The sequence below is a fragment of the Mixophyes fleayi genome, chromosome 9 (assembly GCF_038048845.1).
Source record: "Mixophyes fleayi isolate aMixFle1 chromosome 9, aMixFle1.hap1, whole genome shotgun sequence".
Lineage (NCBI taxonomy): Eukaryota > Metazoa > Chordata > Amphibia > Anura > Limnodynastidae > Mixophyes > Mixophyes fleayi.
In genome coordinates, this window is record NC_134410.1 from 3,216,704 (window position 1) to 3,238,228 (window position 21,525).

The 21,525-nt window shown below is 41.4% G+C and overlaps 1 protein-coding gene across 1 annotated transcript in view; it reads left to right on the forward strand.

Annotated features, from left to right (window-relative positions):
* Positions 1–17,346, forward strand: part of DACH2 (dachshund family transcription factor 2) — a 378,568-nt gene extending 361,222 nt beyond the window's left edge. The window contains exon 12 of the mRNA XM_075186232.1: positions 16,535–17,346. Coding sequence (XP_075042333.1) covers positions 16,535–16,572 — 38 coding nt within the window. The 3' untranslated portion in view covers positions 16,573–17,346. The remainder of the gene's footprint in view (positions 1–16,534) is intronic.
* The last annotated feature ends 4,179 nt before the right edge of the window (positions 17,347–21,525 follow it).

A 21,525-nucleotide genomic window follows, 5' to 3' on the forward strand; every position in this document is an offset into this window, starting at 1 on the left:
ATTAAACGGTACGACCAACCAAATGAGGCGACAATCGTCCATTTGGGCAGACTTTCGACCATCGTGTCACTGCACACAATGACCCAACTTTTGAACGAGCGGTCGTATGTCGGCTGTTTCAGCCGATTATTGGACGAAAACCGTGTAGTGTGTACCCAGCTTTAGTCTTTGTTCATGTTTTATAACAATGTCGTAATACAAATGTGTGTGGGTGTGGCCTAGTGAGAAGGGGAATCTATCAATCTGAGGAGGGGCAAGGTCACATAATATCACACAGACAAATATGGGCAGGGGTACGACAGACCCCTCATAGCCTGTACAGAAAGGGTGACTAAAACTTACGAGCGTCTGGTATAGGAATTCCCTCTAGACACAATTAAACAAAATACTTTGAGGTTTGAATACCTTTTAATAAAAATTCTGTAGGACACAGTCGTTACTCGAAGGTAACCAGGTGAATAGAGAGAGAGAGAGAGAGAGAGGGGCAGACAAAGATCATGCAGATAGTTTATTGCAGGAACTGTACACTTGTATCATGCAGAGTACATGTTGCTCTATATTAGGCTTCACCATCAGGCTTAGTAATCGGTTTAGAAGCTAGATATAGTCCTGTCAAACTTTTATGTATTCATCTATTAATATTTACATTAAACACATATAAAGAATAGCCCCCCAGATTACCCGGGCTTGGCGTCTTAGTGTTAATAGGGGTTGCAGGTTTGGACATAAGCTGGTTCAGCTAATTCCAGGGTCTGGAAGGCAAATTTTAGTAAAATGCAAGTAGCACAGTGATCCAGCCCAAGGTATTCCACCATGGGACTGGCCCAGGGGGCAAATGCCTCTCCCTGCAGCCCAGCCAGCCATTGTCCACTTCACCATGCCATCAACTCTTGCAAGACTTACCAGATCCTCCATGCATACCTGCCAATACCCCGATTACAGTCCCGATTTCCGGCACTGAAAGGGGCGTGGTTTCTGTAAAAGGGCACATCTTTGCAAAAAATTGGTCGTAGCGGACTTCCCCGCCATTGATATTTTGTTTGTCTTTGTTTAAAAAGTCCAAACTCAAATTTGGACTTTTCTTACCGTGGGAAGCGGTCACTTCTGTCTGCGCTCATAAAAATCATCACGCTTAGGAAAACAACTTTTATATTTTAGCCCCTTGAGAGATAACCCCCTCAGACACTATTTTCCACATTGACCAGTTTGGGTTTATAGTCCACACATGTTTGGATCACGTTGTCAAATACCAGCGTCTCGTTATGTTATTACAAGCACAGGAAGTATTAAGCTGATAAGTGACATGTAAATAGAATATTTCCCCACCCCCCTGGTACTATAAATACAAATACTCCCAATGTGCTGTCTGTAGGAATACAGGGTATGTACAGCTGGTCGGACACCTCTGAGCAGTGTATCCGACACCGTGCTAGGAATACTAATGCCCGGATAAGTAGATTATGCAATGTTCTGATGACACAAGAGCTCTACGATTTAATTGAGTTAGTGTTTTGAAACATGTTTTAAACTGCATCTACATCTTATTCACATAATGGATTGAATTGTAAGTCTAACTGTACACTGCTCCTGAGACTTGGGAGACTAAAGAGCTTGTTCTGCTAGTCAGCATCTCCGAGAGAGCCTGGGCTGGTGAATTATTGAGTACGGCTTTTGTGATTCTAGTTTACAGTAGCATTAAACTGATGTCTATGCAGTCAGGGCTATTGTTATGCATCACTTCTAGCTGGTGACTTCTCCAGGGTTATCACGTTTGTGTCTGCAGGTTCGGTTCCTGAATCCGGTGGTGCCCGTCTGCAAACTTTCATTTGGGGCTCTCAAATTCTTTATTTTGAATATCAAAGAAAGTATCAGTGGCCCCAACCCTTTAAATACCACTGATGGACCACCGATAGGTACAGTGAGATCTTAATGTAGAAGTGCACGGTGAGGTGAGGTAATAATTCTGGCTCATAAAATAATTGATGGAAATTTCCCTGTAATATGAAGCACCTTAGACACGCTTAGAATTTAACAAACAGAAGGTAAAGCTCCGATACACTGAGCTGCTCCGCGTCGTACACACTAGTCACAGCCGCTTACAAGTGAATACTCGTCGGATGACTTCAACAGCAGCAGATGATTGTGCTCCGTGTGATTAAAGCCAATTAGCCTTTAATCCGATATATAAAAACAGTGAAACATGAATAGATACAATAGTAACAACTATAATGGACATTTGGTGCACGTGAGTTAGCAGGGAGGCAGATATCCCGCTCTTAGTCTGCTGTAGTTTATATATATATATATATACACACACAGTATATATGGACGGGGCAGTTTGCTGTCCTGGATGCACATAAGGTTAACACTTTCCTTGCGTCTAAACTGAACAGGATCCACACGTTACTGGTTGACTCCTCAAACTGTAAAATAGTTCCCTAGAACCTAATCCTTATGGGAGCTGGAGAAGGTGTGAGACCATTGGATGTGTGGAGGGTGGGGTGGGATCATTAGATGAGTGGAGCTTAGCTAAGGGCCGTTAGATGAGTGCTAGGTGGCAGTGTACCACTACATCAGAGGATAAGAGCACCCTTAAATGATTGGAGGATGGCATGGGACCGCTAGATGAGTGGAGAAGACGTGTGACCATTATTTGAGTGGACAGTTGTTGTGGGACCGTTTGATAAAGAGAGGTAGTGTGGGACCGTTAGGTGAGTGGACGGAGTGGTGGACCATAATGTGAGTGGAGGATTATGTGTGAACTTTAGGTGAGTGGAGGGTAGTGTGGGATTGTTATATGAGTGGAGAGTGGCATAGGACAGTTAGATGAGTGGAGGGTGGCGTGGGACCATAATGTGAGTGGAGGGTGGCATAGGACAGTTAGGTGAGCGGAGGGTGGCATAGGACAGTTAGGTGAGTGGAGGGTGGCATAGGACAGTTAGGTGAGTGGAGGGTGGCATAGGACAGTTAGGTGAGTGGAGGGTGGCATAGGACAGTTAGGTGAGTGGAGGGTGGCATAGGACAGTTAGGTGAGTGGAGGGTGGCATAGGACAGTTAGGTGAGTGGAGGGTGGCATAGGACAGTTAGGTGAGTGGAGGATGGCATAGGACAGTTAGGTGAGCGGAGGGTGGCATAGGACAGTTAGGTGAGTAGAGGGTGGCATAGGACAGTTAGGTGAGTGGAGGGTGGCATAGGACAGTTAGGTGAGTGGAGGGTGGCATAGGACAGTTAGGTGAGTGAAGGGTGGTGTTGGGACCATTAGATGAATGTCATATATAGGTAGAATGACAGCTTTCTACTCACTGTGTTATAAGGCGAGGCTGGGGCAAGGAGTGGCCTTTGGGCTAGATAGGTTTGTGGCACAAAGCCTTTGCCTGTCGAATATAATATGGAAGACTTATGAAAGGCTACAAAGTTATATAATAAGACTCTAAACATAAAAGAGATGGAATAACAGTGATCTTTATATTAGATGGTAAAACACATTCATTAAAGATATACAGCCCACTAGTGACCTCTGTCGCCAATCCTCTCCGTTCACCTATGTCAGAGCTCGTACACCCAGGTGTTAATATCCGGCCCCTGTGTATGTAGCTTATAAACTCTAAAAACACAGAATTTCTATTTATCCAGCAACTTTCTGTTTTCTCCATTTTCTTCACACAATGATTTACCAGCATTTTCTCTTCTAAAATGTGTGTCCTGAGGGAGAATTACTATTATTGAAGGATTTTCGGCTCTCTGAGAATTTGTGAGATCTTTACTCTGTGTAAAATCCTCTCCAAATGCCTTGCTTATTAAGCCAGTCATGCATTTCACTGTAGGTTATAAAGCAAGTGAACGCGCACAAGGGGCCTATAAGCATATTTTAGTGTTACGGAATATCATTTATACAGTTTTTATATAGTCGATATTACCCCCAGAGAACCAGATTAGGCTTTAAACTAAATCTACAGTTTTGCTCACCTTTGTATAATACTCTCTTTAATGGAATGAAACCCACGTAAATGAATATTTGATTAGAGCAAAAACTGAGTAAATGAATACATTTATTGCATGCAGACTGATACAAATCTTCCATACACAGAACAGTGCGATGCTATAAAGCTCTATATCGTTTGCATTCAACTGTTTTAGAGGAGCTAAGTGGTCTCTTGTGCTGTGAGTCTTGTGTTTGCCAGAGCACATTATTCAGAGGGGCACCTTACCGTTCCTGCTTATCTGCAAAAATATGACTTTGTAAAAAAAAAAATTAAACTGTGCCACTGACATGGAAACCGTTAAATAGAACATCGGCTCTTTACTGTCACCGGCAACATTAAATATCCCAGACTTGGGTTTATAAACCAAACTAATGATAAAAATTTTAGGGTCAGGGGCAAACGCAGGATTTGTAGAGGGGGGTTTTCCACACCAAGCCTCCAGTGGGCGTGACCAGCATGCGTGGGGGCGTGGCTATAATATTAGACAGTTCTCGGCTGCTCTCCAACTCTTCCTATCCCTATAATATACATGGGCAATGCTGCGTGCACTACTGTTAGGTGCACTCAGCTCTCCCTTTTCAAGCAGAACCGTGTGAAGCAGAGGCAGGGTCCAGTCTTCTCAATTATACAGTGCCCCAGGCTTGGAGGGGGTTTCCAGGCACTAGGGAACCCCCCCCCCCCCTTTGTTTGCCTATAGGGGTTTCCCTTGCAAGTGTCAAGGATTTGGCGTAGCAAGCATGTTTTTTAGGTTGAGATCACTTTCATGCTAATAAGCTTGATTGTTACATTCACATCTTAGTTATGTCCAACACTCCGTGAATTCAAACGAGGCCTAAGGTTTGTTTTACATGGACAGATGTATAACATGGGTAGAAGGGCATTCCAGACCCGTTAAGGTGTAATGCTTTTGAAAGTCTAGAATTTAAAAGTGTTAAATAAAGACATAGATGCAAACGCCCGCCTTAACCATGCCAGCCAACCTGAACTGACTCGTATTATAAGGAGAATCTTCCAGGCGGAGTAATGAGTGAAGTTCACCCTAATAATACCAACCCCTTTGGATAGTCCATTTAAAACTTTGCTGTTTGTCTATAAAAATTTCACTCAAAACATAATCCAATGGGAATTAAAAAATCCTTACTTAGCCTCCGCTGCATAAATTCTTTTCTACTCTCTAAAGGCTCATACACACGGATGTTGTAAAACTACATTGGTCAAAAGTGCACATTTGCCCTCACTTCTAACAAAGTGTCAGACACACATTTTAGAACCCTCCCTGCAGCAATGGTTACCGTGGACTTAATGTGCTCTCCCATAGAACGTCATTGTTCTGTAACGAGCGACGATGCTTCTGAATTCTACTGGTAATGTTGCAAATGTGAAACAAAGGATTCCCTTCTCGTAAGTTATTTTTTGGGCTATTAAACCGCATTTACCAGGCTTGAAGAACACGCAGTAAATGCTTAAAATGAATGCGTCTATGTACAAAGCCTAATGCTCTGATTGATTGTACCTATCAACCAACAAAATACCTGGAGGCTGTTTTAAGAAATGTTTCCGCCCTGGTATTTGATTGGTTAGTAGGTCCCCCTAGTTCTGATCCCTATAACATGTAAAATTCCCATTTACTTATGAAAATGTTTTGTGCACATAGTTTATTTTTATAGTGCTTTTTGCAGTACCGAATTTTAAATCTTTCAAAACCAAAACCCCACCAATAGTTTGTCATAAAAAAAAAAATAGTTCCCAGTGATTCCGCAGATTACAGGGTTCTAGTTCTGTTGTGTTTTTATAAAATGTAGGTGATTTAGCTTAAACTTCTGTCCCAAACTCTAGTCCTTAAACGATAACAAATCAAGGCCAACGCTGCTTTTGTTGTGTATTTAGCCCAGTGACTTGTTACACACCAGCAGACATGAAGTCATTGATTATTTCATTTTATCATTCGAGTGCAATAAATCAGAAAGACAGAGCAGCGATTGTTTTTGCACAAATTCATATTGACAGGTTTAAAAAGCCAGGGCTCGGTTTTACTAAATAAATATGAATTATCTATGGAATGCAAATGACAAATTGAAAACAAAGACTGAGATACCCTGACGGACGCCATTTTCATATTAGTTGTGGAAATTTGTAAAAAGTTTCTTCAGGTCCTGTTTGTGCCGATGTATTAGTATTATTATTATTAGTATTATTATTATTAGTATTATTATTATTATTATTATTATTATTATTATTAAGGCTATAGTAATTGTAACCACACTCTCTAACCAAATGAATAGATCGGGCGCAGAGTTGATTGCAGAATAGTCGTAGATTGCTCTTAAAAAAGAGCTGTATCTCGAAATACATCCAGCTTTACACCATATGCGCCTAATTTACGCCAAATCACTATCAAGGGTTTGAATTTGCCCTCCAGCTGCATTTGCGTGATTGCACCCTTCCTCACTGGTCCAGCGATTTCACCCCCTTTCCGGCCCCCTCTTCAGTCATAAGGGGGTGCACGTGTCAGATTGAAGCATGTCTTCGTTGGTGCTTATCCTTATACACAGGACACGTGGCCATATACCCCATGATGCAATGTTACTCTCCCAGTACATCCGGTCACCATACTCTGCAGTCACTGTATTACGAGCACAGTACACAATATAGGGGAAGGAGAGAGGTACCCAGCATCTTCCTCACTTAGAGTCAGACATCGGGTTGTTATTCAGTGCCTGCAGGAGGAAGCGCCAGCGATTGTCTCATCCTGCAATCAATTATTCCATTACTGTTGTAATTGTTATTGACAAGAAATAATATAAAATCCTGAGCCTGTTTATAAAGTTTGTAGGTGTGCTGCTGACACAAATTAATTTAAATTAAAGTAGAAATTAATGTCTACAATTGAGGGATGTCTTGGGGGGTCATCGGGGATGGGTTTACCAATCCTGTCCTGCCAAAAACCAAGACATCCCTCCCCGACTGTTGCAACTGTTAACTCCCTCTTAACTGACGTCTCCTTTGAAACTAATATTTTGCAACAATGAAATAATACCCCTGGAAATAATTGCCTCTGCCTCATACCCTGATTCTGTATTTATATAATCATTGCCTCTTGTTTCTTTACTTCAAAACATCACTGACTGCGCAGGTGACAGGTTCACTTGTTCCACCAAACATAACAAAATAAAAAGTCATTTCTGGAACCCCCCAGCTCTGGGAATTCATGTGTCCAGTTACCATTTAAATCCCAGACAGAGTGATCCCATGCATGCTCCCTGGCCCGGCTTTCTTTGTACGGATCTGACCAAGCCACCATGTTATATCAAAGTAGATCTAACATGAATTCAGATGCTCCCGCTGGGGGCCCTCAGTGAGAACGCGGGGAACATCTGAATTAATCAACAGACGTTAGTGTGCAATGCTTCAATCAAGAGATGTTTCTAAATGGAAATCTTAAATAATGAAGTATTTTAACTTTTAACATCTTTACTTCATAAATAATAAACAAATGTCAGCGCTGAGGAAGCCGTTTTTTCTAAAAACAAAATCTGTTTACTGTACTGATAAATAAAAGATGATAAACATTATTGTTAGTGTATTATTTAGGAATTTATTTAGAGTATAATCGAGTTTTCATTTTTTTTGGTATGAAGAACGTAATAAACAAAGATTTCATTTGAAACGTACTTTCGAGCTTCTGTTTACACACAAGACGGACTCTGAATCCTCAGATGAGCATTTAGCTTCCTTTAATCGTCAACCTTCTACTTTAAAGTTTCATCGACACACAACGGGGGCGGCCTGTCCAATGACTAGAACCTTGGGATATTGATAAGGCACCGTCAGTGGGTCAGATTAGGAGAATGAGCAAGGCAACATCAGAATCCAATTTGTCCCGTTTATTATTATAGATAATGATAAGAAGACTCAAACTGCGCCACTGTTCCGCAGCCTGTAGATCATATTTTTTGCAAGTTCACTAAACATAAAGCGGCACGGATGCGCTCATGCACAATGAACCTACTAAGTCGATGAGAGCTGCTGTAAATAAGGGGATCTACCTCTATTCAAACAGAAAAAAAATAGCTAATCACAGCGCTCAATCTCTGACAGTCTATGTCTAGTGGTACAAGGTTCTGACAATCTGTATCTAATAATACAGCATTCTGCTCAGCTTTGCAATGGGGTATCTACATAATGGCTACTATTACATTGTGTAAATCATACAATGTATATGAATGCTTGAATTGTACACGTAAAAAACATACAGTTCTTACGAATGTCCATGCTCTTAGAAGAGGTCATACGATGACATATGTGGCTTCTTCCCCTCTAATTTGACAACTATTTTTACATATCTGGGAATATAACTAGATCCCTGTCTATATTTCCGCCATTACTGGAGCCTCACCACCATCTCTACGACTGTAACTGCATTACAAGGGAATATAACAGGTTTACGGTTTTATATGAGACATCTTTGTGGGATTAAGACGCAGACATCATACGGATCTACTACACACAGGACTCATCTATTGGCTGCACCAAACTTTACTGTAAGTGCAGAATTGTTCCTTGATGGGTTCATGATTGATTCTTCTAACACATTATTCTCCATCTTTGTCATACTGTATATGGAATTCAAGACTTCATTGTGACATACAAGAGGGGAGGAAGTGTCCTCATTTGGTTCACATCTTACCTTGCCAACCGCTCCTTCTCTGTTTCCACTCCTGACTCAGGCTCACCCCTGTCCGCCCTCCTCATTGGGGTCCCTCCAGGCTCTGTTCTCGGCCCTCTTCTTTTCTCACTCTTCACCACCTCCCTGGGTGATCTCATTTCTTCATTTGGTCTCTAGTGTGACCTCTATGCTAATGACATTCAACTGTACATCTCCTGTCCTGACCCCCCCCTCCCCTCCTCTCCCATGTTTCTGACTGCCTATCCGCTATCTCCTCCTGGATGTCTTCACGTTTTCTCAAAATCAACATTGCGAAAACTGAACTCATTGTTTTCCCTCCTTCTAAATCTTCTACCCACCATGAACTGGCCATAACCGTTTATAACACTACCAACTCTGCTATTCCCTAACTCTGCTGCCTGGGTGTCACCCTGGACTCCTCCCTCACTTTTGCCCCCCACATTCATCTCTTGCCCAATCATGTCGCTTCCAACTACGGAATATTGCCCGCATCCGGCCCTTCCTCTCTCAGCAGGCTGCTAAAACCATCATCCATGCTCTTATTATTTCCCGTCTCGATTACTCTAACCATCTCCTCACCGGCCTCCCCCAGTCCTATCTCGTCCCTCTTCGCTCTGTTCTTAACGCGGCTGTGAGACTTATATTTCTCTCACGCTGCTCTTCCTCAGCCTCCCCTCTCTGCCTTGCACTTCTGGCTCCCTTTCCCCTTCAGAATCCTCTTTAAACTCCTCACTGTCACCTACAAGGCCCTCTCCCTTTCCACTGCCCCTTATATCTCTAACCTCCTCTCCATCCACACTCCCGCCCATTCCCTGCGTTCGGCCACTAACCGTGGCCTTTTCTCTGTACTGATCACCTCATCCCATGCCAGAATTCAAGACTTCGCCCATGCTGCTCCCCTTCACTGGAACATCCTCCCTCCCTCCATCCGCCTGTTCCCTAATGTTGACTCCTTCAAACGGGCTCTCAAAACCCATCTGTTCCATAAGACCTACCAACCATCCACATAACCTTATCGTTCTCATCACCTCCCACTTTCCTGTCTCCTCTTGTACTTGATTCCATCCACTGACTCCCCCTTGTGCCTGCTGTCTGTTTCCCCTCCCCTTAGTATGTAAGCTCATGTGAGCAGGGCCCTCTTCCCTTCTGTCTCAATATAATTTCTTCTACTCCTACACCACTCTACTTGCTATGCTTGGGGATATTGAAGTCTTGACTATACTTGTTCTACTTTGTACTTTCGTACCCTTGTATACTGTCTGTACTATATTTTTGTATTTTGTACGGCGCTGCGGACACCTTGTGACACCGTATAAATTAAGAATAATAATAATAAAGAAAGAAACAGCCACATATGTCATCATATAACCTCTACTAAGACCATGGACAATTATATGAACTGTATGTAATCCACTTTTTACGTGTACAATTCAAGCATTCATATACATTGTATGATTGATACAATGTAATGTTAGCCATTATGTAGATACCCCATTCATAGCTGATCAGAATGCTGTATTATTAGATACAGATTGTCAGAACCTTGTACCATTAGACTGTCAGAGATTAAGTTCACTAAACATAAATGAATATTACAACCTGTACACAAGATAGCACCGATGTATAAAAGTATTTCATTACCCATCATAAAAGAATATGTGGTGGCTTGGATGTAAGCATATTTATCATTAATTAGATTTATTTTGCACAGCAGGATCATCCCCACCCGGTGGTTGTAAGATTAATGTGGAGTAGCCTTGAATACATAATGCTAAATATTTGACTCAAGCATTAATTATCATTTAAGTATAAGTTTTCTGCTGGATACGGATAGAAAACTTTGCACCATTAAAGACAGATAAATCCAGGATAATTTAATATATGAAACATTGAGGTAAAACTCACCCGCTCTCGAAGCTGCGGAGGGTTGGCCACCATTTTGTGTGGTGAACCAAAATCCATGAACCAGTGGCCCTCTCTGTTGCCTTATGGCTCCTGGGAATGGGGAGGAACGGGCTCATTCTCATGTTGGAGAGGGCCCACAGTGCGAGCATTGCACTGGGTGATTGGAATCACCCACCTCAGGCTTCATCTAAAAAACATTTCCAGAATACGCACATATCTCACACAAGGCACCACAAAAACTTTAATTCATGCACTCATCATCTCCCGCATCAATTATTGCAATTCCCTCCTTACTGGTCTTCCCAAAGTCAGACTTGAACCCCTACAATCAATTTTGCATGCAGCGGCTAGATTGATTTTCCTTGCAAACCGTTCTTCCTCTTCTGAGCCACTCTGTCAGTCTCTACATTGGCCGCCTGTATTTCAACAAATCCAATATAAAATTCTTCTACTAACCTACAAGGCTCCTTCAAACGGACATACATCTCCACACTTGTCTCAAAATATCTCCCAACTCGACACCTCCGTTCTGCACAAGATCTGCTTCTCTCTTCCACTCTCATCACTTCCTCCCATTCTCTGTTACAGGACTTTTTTCGGGCTGCAACTACTTTATGGAATTCACTCCCTCGCACCACAAGACTGTCCTCTAATCTTTAAATCTTCCAGGGTTCTCTGGAAACCCACCTCTTCAGACAAGCTTATAGTATTACTCAACCAGCATCTTGGTCTCCCTAGGTTACCCTATTACCACCCTCTGCACAGCTAACACAAAACAACAACCCTCTGTCCAACATGGTTGTGTGACTGAGCATACAGCCCACTAAATACTTGGTAACCTTTGCATTCTAGCTGGACAAATATTCAATATGATGTAGCACATGCCCTTGTGTATCACACCATTTCCCATAGATTGTAAGCTTGCAAGCAGGGCCTTCTTACCTGTACGTATTTATGTGTTACCCAGTATTATTTTATTACGGTTTGTTCTCAATTGTAAAGCACTACGGAATCTGCTTGCGCTATATAAATAAATGATGATGATGATGATGAATAAAAGACTGAATGCTGTTCCAGCTAGTATCAACGAGAGGTACACTATAAGCTTTAGATATATGTGCGCTCTGCCTCCTCACTTTCACATTCCATAGCCATGCAAGATAGAAAACCTCTTTTTCCTAAATCACCTTTGTAAATATGTCACCTTTTGGCAGAGGAGTGGGACAGATTGGGATTTAGGAAAATTTAAACTGTTATTTCACATACAGTATAGAGCTCCGTTGAACACGGTCTTTGGCATTGTTTAACACTTTTGTAAACATTCTAAAGTTTATAAGACAAGTCTAAAGGGAATATTTCCACTTTCTGGTTTCGAGGAAAAAATGGCACTTATCAGGAATTGGCCAGTTGACTTGAGTGATCCGACTGTTGTGGCTTAAAGGAGGAGGAGCCAGAGAGGGTGGGGTGGGAGGGTGGGGCTAATGGAGGTGTTCTGCAGTGATTGACTTACATGGTGGTAGGAATCTGGGATGCCTGGGAGGAGGGTGTCCATGATGGACCCAGCAGTGATAAGGGGATTGCAGAAGGTCAGGTGGTAGCCATGAATTAAAGTAACGGGAAGGTGCAACCAGTGGGGGCAGGGGGGAAGAGTGAGGTTGAGGAAGTTGAAAGGGTCATAGAAAAAAATCCACAAAACTGCATTTTTTGGGTGGTATATGCCCTATGAGCACCAGCAGTATGTAACTGTGTTGTACCCACTAGCTTCATTACAGGCTGAGGTATTTTGTTAGGGTTTATATTGAATATGTAATTTTATGAACCTTCCCAAGCTTTTTAACTAAATATTCTGACAGTAAATTTTGCCAGAACTTTGTATTTATTTATTTGTTTGTTTTTTTTTTACTAAGAATTTCCAGGAATTTGGGGTTTGAAAGAAGGAAATCCAGAATTTTAAATTGGAAACGCTGGTTGTGATTGATAAATATCAATAGCACCCCCGCAGGCTGCGAGGTGGTAGTGCAGTAATCAATGTCATATCAGCAAGTATACAGCTTACAGTATGTGTGTGTGTGTGTGTGTGTGTATATATATATATATATATATATATATATATATATATCCAGTGACACATTTACAGCACGAGATACTACACAATTATCAGTAGCGTAATGTGAAAAACCAGCAGTAATTCAGACTTCTGTACAAACTATCATTAGGAAACCACATTACATGATATCTCTAACACTGGATAAATATTGCTGTTTTTTCCGGCAGTCGCAGAGGTTCCCAGGGCCCCGGACATTCCTCTAGAGATGTATTCTGTCATCTTCCTGGTCTTTATTCTTGTTTATGTCCAGAATTCATGTTAGATCATCTTTCTTTGGATCCCAAATGCAGGAGCTCAGCTTGTTCAGTCCCTAATTAGCCGCTTCCTGGCCCTAATGAAGTGAGCACGCCGGCTTTGGATTAAAATTCAGCCACTGTGCTCTTTTGTTTATGCTTCCAGATGTTTTCGCTTCATCTACGAGTTACTTTGACAGCCGGCGCTAAATGATAAATCACTCATGTTATGCCTGAAATGCATTTTGAAATTGAAATGTGGCAAAGTTTGAATCCGTTCCAAGGATCAGTGCCACGTAGCAGGTCAATATCGGATCTCTGCCGGTGCGACGGTCAATATTGGCATATGCAAAGCAGGCACGGAATTGATGTCCACATTACTGCGCGGGATGATTATCATTTTCACCAGCGTTTGATGGGAGATTAACCTTGTCTGTGCTGGAGGAAAAGCAATAGGTTAAAGCTCGCTTCATGTACACAGTTAATTTAAGAGTTTTACGTCACAGGAATTTATCACCTAGTGGTCTCACTTCTAGAGATCGTTCCAGCTAAACTAATCTCTACAGCTAAAAATAGTCCTGGAGGGCATTGATGGGATTACTTAAGTATTTCGCTCACATTAGGAAAAGTTCCGCTATGTGCAGGATTTAATCTCTGTAATTTACTTTGTGGAGAAAGAATCCCCTTGTCTGAATCTCAGTAACATGGAAATACATACATTTCACTGTGTATCACCATCATCGACATTTATTTATATAGCGCCCCGCAGCGCTGTCCAGAGAACTTACTCACATCAATCCCTGTCCCATTGGAGCTTACAGTCTAAATTCCCTAACATACATACACACACACACACACACACACACACAGACTAGGGTCAATTTGTTAGCAGGTTGAACTTGATGGACTGGTGTCTTTTTTTCAACCTCATCAACTATGTTACTATGTTAATCTAACAGTATGTTTTTGGAGTGTGGGAGGAAACCAGAGCACGCAGAGGAAACCCATGCAAACACAGAGAAAACATACAAACTCCTCACAGATAAGGCCATGGTCGGAAATTGAACTCATGACCCCAGTTCTGTAAGGCAGTGTATGTGTATATATGTGTGTGTGCGTGTGTTCATGTGCTTATATGTGTGTGTGTGTGTTTGTATGCATATATGTGCGTGTGTGCTTGGAGAGAGTATCCAGACGTTTAGTATAACATACAGTGCTAAGCGCGTGATATCACGCATGCTGTTGCAGAGTGGATTGGTGTCGCGTTGTGTAGTTAGCAGTCCTCCATTTATCTTGGTCAGCAGTACAACTCTATATAAATGTTAAATGCTGAGAAAACTCATCCTAATGCTTTAGCAAAGTTCTATTTTACAGTATAGATGTGATGCTAGCTGGGCAAATGGGCTTTATTTGATCTCACTGGGGAGCATTGCAAATAATTTTGCAAGAAATGAAAGAAAAACAAGGTATATTTCTCTAGTTAATAAATAGGAATTAACAGACGTCACTAGCGCTGTAATTTGAACGCTTTTCTGACATCTTTGGAGGCAGGGAGGGCTGGCAAATTTTACCCCAGGGGGACAAGACTGGACTCAGCAGACTCAGGAGCATTTTAAAGGTAAAAAAAATGCAGGTGACCCAGCCCAAGGTAGACTAGTATGAGACAGGCCCCTCAGCTCAGTCTGCCCCTGATTGGAGGAGGCAGAGAATTCAAATTTTTGGGTTTGCTCCACTGAGAAGTCAGTGCCAATTGTATTTATTTTCCCCCTCTTGTCAGTGCAGCAGAGTTCTGATAACGGGAAGTAGAATATATTGTCATATAGAGCAGAATATGACTGAGTCACTCTCAACCAATTACATTCTGCCCTATACAGCAATGAGACCCACCCCTTCCCATTTTCACAGCCCCACCGACACTCCCAGTCAACATCAGGGATCGGTTTTAACAGAGAAGGAGGGTGCACAACCCCTTTAATAACTAGGCATTACATTTACTGTTACTTAGTGGCAAAAAAATAAATCCTGACCCTTTGCTATTAACTATTTTTGGAGGCTCACAGGCATAAATGCAATTTAGTGCCTGAGATTATACTTCATAAATCTCTTTTTGTTTTTTTGTTGGTTGATCTCCTGCTGCCACAATGACACTTGATGTCAGGGTTATAGAGAGCCAATAATTGATTACCTGGTATTCTGTAACTTTAGCCCTCCAGGACAAGGTTGCGCTGCTGTTAACAAGTGTTACAAGCAGTTGTGCAGAATATCCAATGACATCCTGCAGATACATCTACAATAGTTGCTAGTGAGCTCATCCCTTAAAGAGACAAGGGCAACACAAAGTGCATCTGGAAGATGTTGTCCATCAATAACCTATATCATGTGCAGGTTACCCAGAGCTCTTACCATGAGGTGAGATAAGTGCCTGATTTCTGGCAGTAGATAAGAGATTTTCGGGCTTTCCTCTTGCCCCTAGCCTGCTTCTGCCCCATGCATCCATCCCTCCCCCATATATCTTGTTACCTCACTGCTAGTACAGTAAGTGCAGGAGGAAGCTCAGTGCCATCCATCCAGCAATCACTTCTTCTTCTACCTGCAGGGTGGCGCTTTCCTCCACTTTCCTCACCCGCCTTTCTGCTAGTCCAGTGATTGCAGGATAAAGCCGAGGTGATTGTTTCATGCGTCACTCTGTGCTTCCTCCTGCAGTCAGCGTTTCAGCAGCACAGTGACTGACTCCATGATCATAATATAATTATATTTACTATAAATAATCTTTTTCACTATATTTTAGCTAGAACATTATATAGAAAATTTTTGGGTTGCCCCGGTACACTTCCCTCCTCTTTAACTCTACATTACTCCAGTCCCCAACACAACCCATTTTTATAAATAAGAAATAATTCAGCCCAAACTGTGTCCATGGTTACATTTATATAATATAAATTCATTATTAAGTGAAGCATAAAATGAGGCCTTTCCTTGCATCTTTGTCCTCAAAAATCAGCTATAGATAGGCCACATTAATATAACTAAACAATGTATAGTGGGCTACAGCTACAAGAACCAATATAGACTGGAAATAGTAAGGTAATCAAAAAGATTTAAGAGTTCTTAGTTGTAAGTTAACTTAGAAGTATTGGACTAAACTCTAATAGAGGAACAAGTACTATATGTTAACATGACAACCCGAAAACCAGGCTATGGATTTTAATTTATTGTTTGCTGCGTTATTAATGCATCCACTGTTTGTCAGTGACGGCTCCTTCTTGGCGTAACGCAATGTATACACTACGTCTCTTCCCAGTTTTAATGCAAACTGTGTATCAATCATCGCTAGATTACCTTAGGAAACAGGCGTCAGCCACATAAAGAGTGCTCCGGCTCATATCGTTAGAGGCAAAGTGCTACATTGCAAAAATGAAAAGAATTAATCATTGTGTATGTGACGTCTCTGCAGTGTTTTTAGTAGTTGTGGAGCGCAGGGTACATCTAGGATCAATACCAGCAAATAATGGACATTGAAACCAAAGTCACAATGAATATTGATTTTGACTTTCTGCTTCAGTAGCAAATTGCATAAATGTGTTTGTTTTGTCTTTTGTTCTTTATTTTTTTTGTGTAGAAAACAGGACGTACATAAAACCTCCGATAATGTACTGAAGATGAGGACGGAGATTACGCTGTTCGCCTTGGCTGCCTTCAGTAGGAAGAGAGAGACCGTGAACGGAAGCATGAAACGTGAAGGACTTTTCTGAGCTCTTTTCCGCAGTTGCTGCATCAACAACTGCAAAGTCATTCTGATAACACTGAGAGATTCCCCGCAAGACTTTCATATCAGGCCATCCCCAACGACACTTAGATCATAGATCCCAAAATAGAGGGAAAAAAATTGACATTTTAAGCACATTTAAAGTAAACACACCCCTTTTCCAACCGGGATACTTTCTGTTTTACCCAGGAATAATTTTGTTACCAACTACGACACGAAAGTTGTACCATATCCAACCGAGTTCTTACCAGCTCCCCTAGGGGCTGACTCTGGAATCGTTTATCACAGATACCACTCCTCACAGAACAGTATAATTGTGTTTATAAATTTAGCTTTGTTTACTGAAGCGATTATTCAGTATATATTACATTTTGGAAAGAAATGTGTGTACATTTTTTTTAAGGAAAATACAATGCTGTACAAATGATTCTTTCATTAGATGACCGATGGAGAGCGGGAACTAACCTCTATCCTGGCAGATACAGACTGAGGCCTTTCGATGCTCGGCTCGCCAATTGGTCTTTTAAAAGAAATGAACATACAGTAGAGTGTTAGATAATGGAAACTTTTAAGTATGGTTTCTCTGTTGTACTATATTAAGTTAAAGTATAACTTTGTTAAAATGTTCTTGCTAAGATACAGTATTAAAACTTTTTTTTGTTTGATTTTTGAAATCTGTTTTTTTTTTTTTCAATTTTGAGCTTTAATTTATCATATGAAATCGAAATAAGTTACTTTTCTCCCCCAATCTACAGATACATGTATAAGTGAGAGATTAGATATCGGCAGTATCTGTTCATACTCAGATAGCGCTGTATTAAATAAATAAATGGGAATATTGCAGCTCGAGTACTTTGCAGCCGTTACAAGTGTTAGAGCAATGTTATACGGACGTTTTAGAGCACTAAAATGATGAAACTCTCAGACAGCATATTATGAACGCTGTGACGCCAACCATGGCATTTACAACAGGCTTCCTGCATCTCTTTAAAAGGGGAATATGGTTTCCCATTCTCGTCATGATCTGCTAACTGAACGTGCCCGGCTTTATAACATGCTGATGTCCTCACTTTACACTTAGTGCGAATTTATTTGACCTGGTGGAATCTACAGTAAGTCGTAACACTAATCCCTGAAGTGAGAGCGATCCGCATAATGCCCTCGGAACTTAGCCTGAGATATTCCGTCTATGATTTGGTCATCTAAGATTATCCATGTAATGTCAGCATTATCAGTGACCTATACACTGTAAATAACAGTATAATTTGATGAAAGACAATCATCATCATCATCACCATTTATTTATATAGCGCCACTAATTCCGCAGCGCTGTACAGAGAACTCACATCAGTCCCTGACCCATTGGAGCTTACAATCTAAATTCCATAACAGACACACACAGACAGACAGAGAGAGACTAGGATCAATTTAATAGCAGCCAATTTACCTACTAGCATGTTTTTGGAGTGTGGGAGGAAACCGGAGCACCCAGAGGAAAACCACGCAAACGCAGGGAGAATATACAAACTCCACACAGATAAGGCCATGGTCAGGAATTAAACTCATGATCCCAGTGCTGTGAGGCAGAAGTGCTAACCACTTAGCCACCGTGCTGCCCCACAATTAGACTAGAAGTGTGTTTCACAGCCGGGCAACCGAGGTAAGTGTTTCCAGCGATGTCTGAAGTTTGGAGGTTTGTAAAACTGGGATTAGTGGGAGGCAGGAAAGAATGCTATAGATGGGAGCAGAATTAGGAGTCAGAGTTAGCAGTAAATTAAGATCATTATCATAATTTATTTACAAGGCACCACGAATCTCTGGACAGTCGGTTTAACAAATCAGACAACAATCAACATATAAACAGAACAAGGATGTACAATGATGACAGAGAAGGTGTAGACAGATGGTAGAGTAGGGAATACTGAGACAATAGGAGCTTACAGAATGGGGTCATAGCTGGGAGTACAAGAAGGCAGAAGTATCAGGATATGCTGAAGAGGTGAGAAAGTGCTGGAAAGATTGATGGCTGGGGGTAGACTTTGGAAAGACGGTGCTGGGAGTTCCATTTGAGGAGAGCAGCATGGGAGAAGGCAGGGAGCACTCAAGGAGCAGGTCAGAGGCAGATGTAATTGGGTAAAAGGGAGTGTACCTTGTGATGAGATCAAATATCTATTAAAGACGGAGGAGTTATTGAGGACTTTGATTTTGGGGTCTCACTACTGTGTTTAGGATGGATTTAAACGCGGGGATCGATGGGCGAGGTGAAGGCCGGACAGGAGGAGGTTACAGTAATCAAATCAGGCGGTAATGAGAGACTGGAAAAGGTTTTCTTAACGCTCTGAGTGAGAAAACAGCATATTCTGGCAACATTGTGTAGAACTGGGTTTATGAAGTGAAGCCGAGGGTGGAGACAAGGATGACATGCATTTGGGGGACTGGGGAGAGTGTGATGTAATCAGTGAGGGAGACAAGAGGAGGGGTAGTGACACTAGAAGGGGGGAAGAAGATCTGTTTTGGACAGGTGGAGATGGCAGAGAGATAGTTGTACACAAGAGAAGGAGAGCAGTCAGGAGAGCAGAGGCAGATTTTGGTGTCTTCTGCATTCATTTTCCTCAATATACTCTCGTATGAACCTTATTTCTCGATTATGCCATGGAAATAGTAATGAAGAAACATACTGTTTCCAAAACATATAAATGCTGGTGGCATTACATATTGTTACGTAGTTGAGGTGTGGCTGTCTAAAAACAAGTTCATCCAACCTTTCCTAAATTCATTAATTGTGTTGATCCAGAAGAAGGAAAAACAAAACAACCAGTGAGAAACTACCAATATAGTCTTACAGACCACATGGTAATGGGGATCATTCCCTGGCTCAGTCACTCCTGTAATGTCCTTTACTAATTATACCCAGAGATATCACTTCTTGTAACAAATGCTACAATCTATTGTTACATTCAGTCCCTGAATCCACTATCCGCTTTGTTAACAGGAAATAAAGGCTGTGGTAGCCCAGATGAGGCGAGTACCTGACCACGGGCTGCATGTTAGGAGAGCAGGTAGTTATATCTTCATGTAGAGTTCATGTCTTGTAGTTGTGTTGGCCAACGCAAGTTCTGGTTGCATTGGCCATCACCAATCACCCTGCATGCATTAGACTTACCTCTTCCCAGCTAATTATAAATAAGGTATAATTCTCCTTTTTCCCTGTTTATTAATCTTTGCAGAGTGTAAATATCACCATGATATCAATGACCGGACCGCGACACTGCCAGTTTCTCACCTATGGCCAACCATACATCCAATCTGCCTGCTGGGCCTGAGGCAACACAGAGATCTGAGGATATGGTGGATTTCTAAAGATCAGATGTGATAAAATAATAATGAATATGAATAATAAGATACAAATGAAAAAGATAACTTTAAAATAGTCCCCCACACAGATTGCAGCAAAAATAATACCCAACTCCAATTGAGGATTAAATGACTGTTTATTTGATAATCAATTGGGGAATACGGATTAAAAAACAACAAACATTTTTATTCCTTTCTCCTTTTTAAAATGCAAATCTCGGAAACAAAGATATTTTAGCCATGAGGTTTGTTATCCGTACTATTTTTTTAAAAATAAATTGTGCATGTATAACTAATGCATTTCTGGGACTGGGCCGTAATCCTTTTTGCTTTATATAGAAGGCAGTGGGGATCTGTGACCCTCACAATGGGGCGCTGGTCAGGGCTCTGTCTCTTGACAGGCTTAGGTCACGGAGCAACGACCAAGAAACAATTGGCGTGGTTCCCTGTCACGTGATCACTGGGAAAACTAAACACAGCGATCACAGTATAAGTGGGGTAGCATGCCCTCATCTCACAGGGATTTTAGCTACCGGAGCAGCATGTAAAAAGAAAATATATTATTTGTTTTAAGAATATTACCCTGTTCCAAAGTTAACCCCTTGCGTCCACATTAGGCAGTACTTAGATCATTGCATTGTTCGGTTATTTGATAAAATCATGCAATCGCTTCTAGCTCTTTATCGACCTCAGTCCTTGCACAACGTATATATTTCTAGTATCCCCATGCTCGGGAGAGTCAAGGAATAAATATTGGGGTCATTTTCTAGGGCTGTACTAACACTATTGAGAGACCAACTTTCTAGGCACATTGTACAATCAGAATATCTGTAGGTTTTAAATTAACATTTTTATGAATCTCACTGATCTAAGTGGAATAAGCTTGTAAAGATCCTCATCGATTTCTAATTTGCCCTTCCAAAAATAACTGCAAATGTCAAACTACAAGTCAATGAGTTTTCAGTGACGCTTAATCACACACACACTCTGTCTTCTTCTACACTCTCATCACCCGTCTATTTCTGTTTTCTTCATATTCCTAACTTGGACACTTATTTATTACTGATTCAAACTCTGCAATATATAATAAGTGAAAAGTCCTTTGCTGCTCATAGGTTTATTTTGTATGAAGCTAGTGAACAATACAGGATGTGTAAATAGTGCACAGTGTGACAAAAGTGCAAAATCACAGAGCAAATATCCTTTAGTGGAGTCACATCCCTATTTTTACGCTATTGCACCTAGTTTTATTGCAGGATCAGATGAAGGTGTCCAATGCTTGCACTGGTCAATGGAAGCAGCTGAGCAGATCCGGGTGTTCCATGATGATTACGGATTAGACAATGTATAAAAATGATTTGTTGTGTTACTGAATGAGATTATAATTGAAGGAGCGTAGAGGTCACATTAGAGTCCCGATGTCCCCTCACTCTCAGGACACATGTAATACAGACAGTCCCGATGTCCCATCACTCACTCTCAGGACACAT